General features: G+C 34.5%; 1 protein-coding gene across 1 annotated transcript; it reads left to right on the forward strand.

Moving 5' to 3' along the window:
- The first annotated feature begins 242 nt into the window (after window positions 1–242).
- On the forward strand, window positions 243–1345 carry LOC131038700 (uncharacterized protein At4g22758). Its single transcript, XM_057971222.2, has 2 exons — window positions 243–848; window positions 943–1345. Exons 1-2 carry the CDS (start codon window positions 431–433, stop codon window positions 1131–1133), a joined length of 609 nt encoding a protein of 202 aa, XP_057827205.2. The 5' UTR covers window positions 243–430; the 3' UTR covers window positions 1134–1345.
- The last annotated feature ends 1787 nt before the right edge of the window (window positions 1346–3132 follow it).

Consider the following 3132-nt stretch of genomic DNA (forward strand, 5'->3'; position numbering starts at 1 on the left):
TACATAAGCACCAAGAAATAAATTCTCTTTGTCTTTTCTAGGTGTTTCCTGTCTTTTCTAGGTGTATTCCTTTCTTTGTGTGTTTAACGTGGCCCACTATCTTTGGCTACAAAGTTTCGCAATCAAATGTGGTTCAGAGCAATCCTCGGAACGCGCACTGAAAATTTTGTCTCGTAGGAATAAATGATAATGTGATCGTGGGGCGGGCATTTGGCCGGTGAAAAGGAACAATCCAGACCGTCCGCGTGGTCCACCACAAAGAATGCCCTGTAATCACACTCACACAGCAAATATATATCGTCAACAACACAGCCCTGCAAATCGGAACATGATCAGAACTCCATGAGTACTGAAATTGAATCAGTGAAGCAAGGGGCTACAGCACCCTGTGTTTTTCGCTCCCCAGATTGAGGAGAAGGGGGGCAAATCAATGGGGAATCCGAAGAACAAGGGGGAAAAGTGGGGAGGGATCCACAGGCACAATATTTCTGATGCCAAATCCAAAAAGGCTACCGCCATGAGAAGGCCCAGTACTCATCCTGAGCTCCTGGATCGTGCCAAACCTGCTATGGAGCGGACGCCCTGGCTAAATCTAGAAATGCCTCCGCATTTGACCAAAATGCTTTCTGCGCCGGAATCTTCTTCCATTAAAACCAGTGCAAAATTACTGGTTAATGTGACTGTTGCGCAGAGCATCGGGCCTCTGCGTTTATTGATCTCCACGGAAGCAACTGTACTTGATGTGATTAAAGCCGCTCTTGCCCTTTATGCTAAAGAAGGCCGAAAACCTATTCTCGGCAGCGATCCCCTTTCTTTTGGATTGCATTATTCTCAGTTCAGCATCGATTGTAAGTTTTCGTTTCATTTCAAATGATCGCTTTGCTCTTTGGTTACTGTTATGCTCAGAATTAGGCGGTTCTGACAGATGGATTTTAACGGCAGGTTTAAACCCTAATGACAAGATAAAGGATTTAGGTTCTCGCAATTTCTTCATGTGTCCTAATGCAATTTCTTCTGAGAGTAATGTGATCTCCCAAGCGAGTAATGTTACCTGCGGATCAGAGATGCAAAAGATTTTCAGAGCGAGGGATCCTTGGTGGAGGTTAATGGACTGCTTTCTCTCGCTGCCATGATGTTACAGTGTACTAATTAAATTTCATATGGTCAGACCCTGTCAATTTCGATTTAGGGCAAAACAAATTTGATAAGTATTTGCGACGACAATAATGCAATCAATTCAATCCGTAAGGGTTCCATTCTTTTGTATATACTCTCAATCTTTATGTAAACTGGAATCATTTTATTAGCTCTAATATATCAGCAAATGCAAAAGATTTTCTGTACTTATCATTCTCTCTGAGATTTGCCTTTTTTATGCATATTGGAAACAAATTGTGTTTCTTTTTACAGTATACAAAACTCTAAATGTATTGAGAAGAAAAAGCGTTTTGTGGGATTTGCAGGTCCATGGAATATGATTAAGAAATATATTTTGAAACAAATTGTGTTTTTTTTAACAGTATAATAAACTCAAAATGTATTGAGAAGAAAAAGTGTTTGCAGGATTTGCAGGTCCTTTATAATTAAGTGGATTTTAGGGTTAGGTGGCCCTATCCATCTAGCTTATATTCGCTGTTAAAGAAAAGCTCAGAAGACGTGATTGAATGCCAAACTGTTGGATTAGTTTTGATTTTGCATTTGATTCAGGATAAGATGCTCACATTGTCTGATAATGAAAAACAGAAATTAAATATTTTGTAAAATAGAAGAAGTATTATCTTAAAAAGAAAAATATATAAGAAGATGCGATCAGATATCCCTTAGCTACGCGGCAAGATGTACCCCACAACAAACAAACATGCGTGTGAATTCCTTTCTCTAGATGCCTTCTTTCTCTCGTGCACATTCGTTTTAGGGATTTCGTTTTAGGAAATGTAAATGGGATTTGTTTTTTGTTTTTTGTTTTTTATTTTTATTTTAATATGTGAGATTAATGTTATTTAATTAAAATACAAATCTGCTTAATATAATTGTTTTTAGTAGATTTTTTGTATTTTTATGATAATGAAAAGGCAGATTAATAAAATCAAACCAGTAGAAATTGCTTAAAAATCTGTTGAGTTGCTGATTTTTTATTTTTTTTTCTTTCTTCTTTTTTGATAGATGCTGTTTTGTGTAGAAAATAAATCGATTTGGAGATTACCATTATTTTTAAATATTTTTAGTTGAAATTATTTAAAATTTATTTTATTGAAATTAATAAGAAAAATTATAAAGATGGAGGACCGATAAAAAAAGAGCTATTAGGGAGCTGTTTTGAAGGTTCAGCACAACCAAACAGCACAAACACTTACTGCTGTTGACTGAGGAACCGCCCAAATAATGGTGTAATTTAATCTTTTTATATGCTTTTAGTTTATTGTAGATTATGATTTTCACACTTCATAATGTTAACATGAACATAAATTATTTATTTCTACTTCAAAATAGTAGTAATAATTTTAAGTTAATTATTTTGTATTTTAGTTTTAAATTGAGCATATAAGAATATATGTTTTAAGGATATATTTTGGGTTTCTAGAATTATCAATTATCAATAGTGAGTATTAACATGAAATTCATTACATGAGTATTTAATTAAAGTATAAGTTATAGTTATATTACATTACATTTTTGTTTGGTGTGATTGTAGTTTTTCAACAAAATCATTCTTCAATGAGAGGTACAAAAAATAATCCAATACCAAAAATCCTACATTCACAATCTTGCTACAAGGGCTTACAACATTATGGCTCAACCTATATTGTATTATAAGAACAATTAGTACTTTAATTGAAATCTCTAAGCTAATATATACAATATGATGCTCTTCAATTTGCTACCAACATTTTTTGAGCTAGGGTAAGCTACCAACCACCAACCACCAACTACCAACTACCAACTAACTTTTGGTTGTCATTTGAAGTGTACAAAGCTTGGTGCTTTTATAGCGAGTGCAAGTAAATAGCATGTTATGTGTAGACCAACAAGGTGGTACATTGTTCAATATGCAATGAAACATGTAGTAGGACCCATTCATAATGAATGCTATAAAATGGGAACCTTTTGGAATGAATGCTATAATATGTAAGG

Source organism: Cryptomeria japonica, chromosome 9, assembly GCF_030272615.1.
Source record: "Cryptomeria japonica chromosome 9, Sugi_1.0, whole genome shotgun sequence".
Taxonomy (NCBI): Eukaryota; Viridiplantae; Streptophyta; class Pinopsida; order Cupressales; family Cupressaceae; genus Cryptomeria; species Cryptomeria japonica.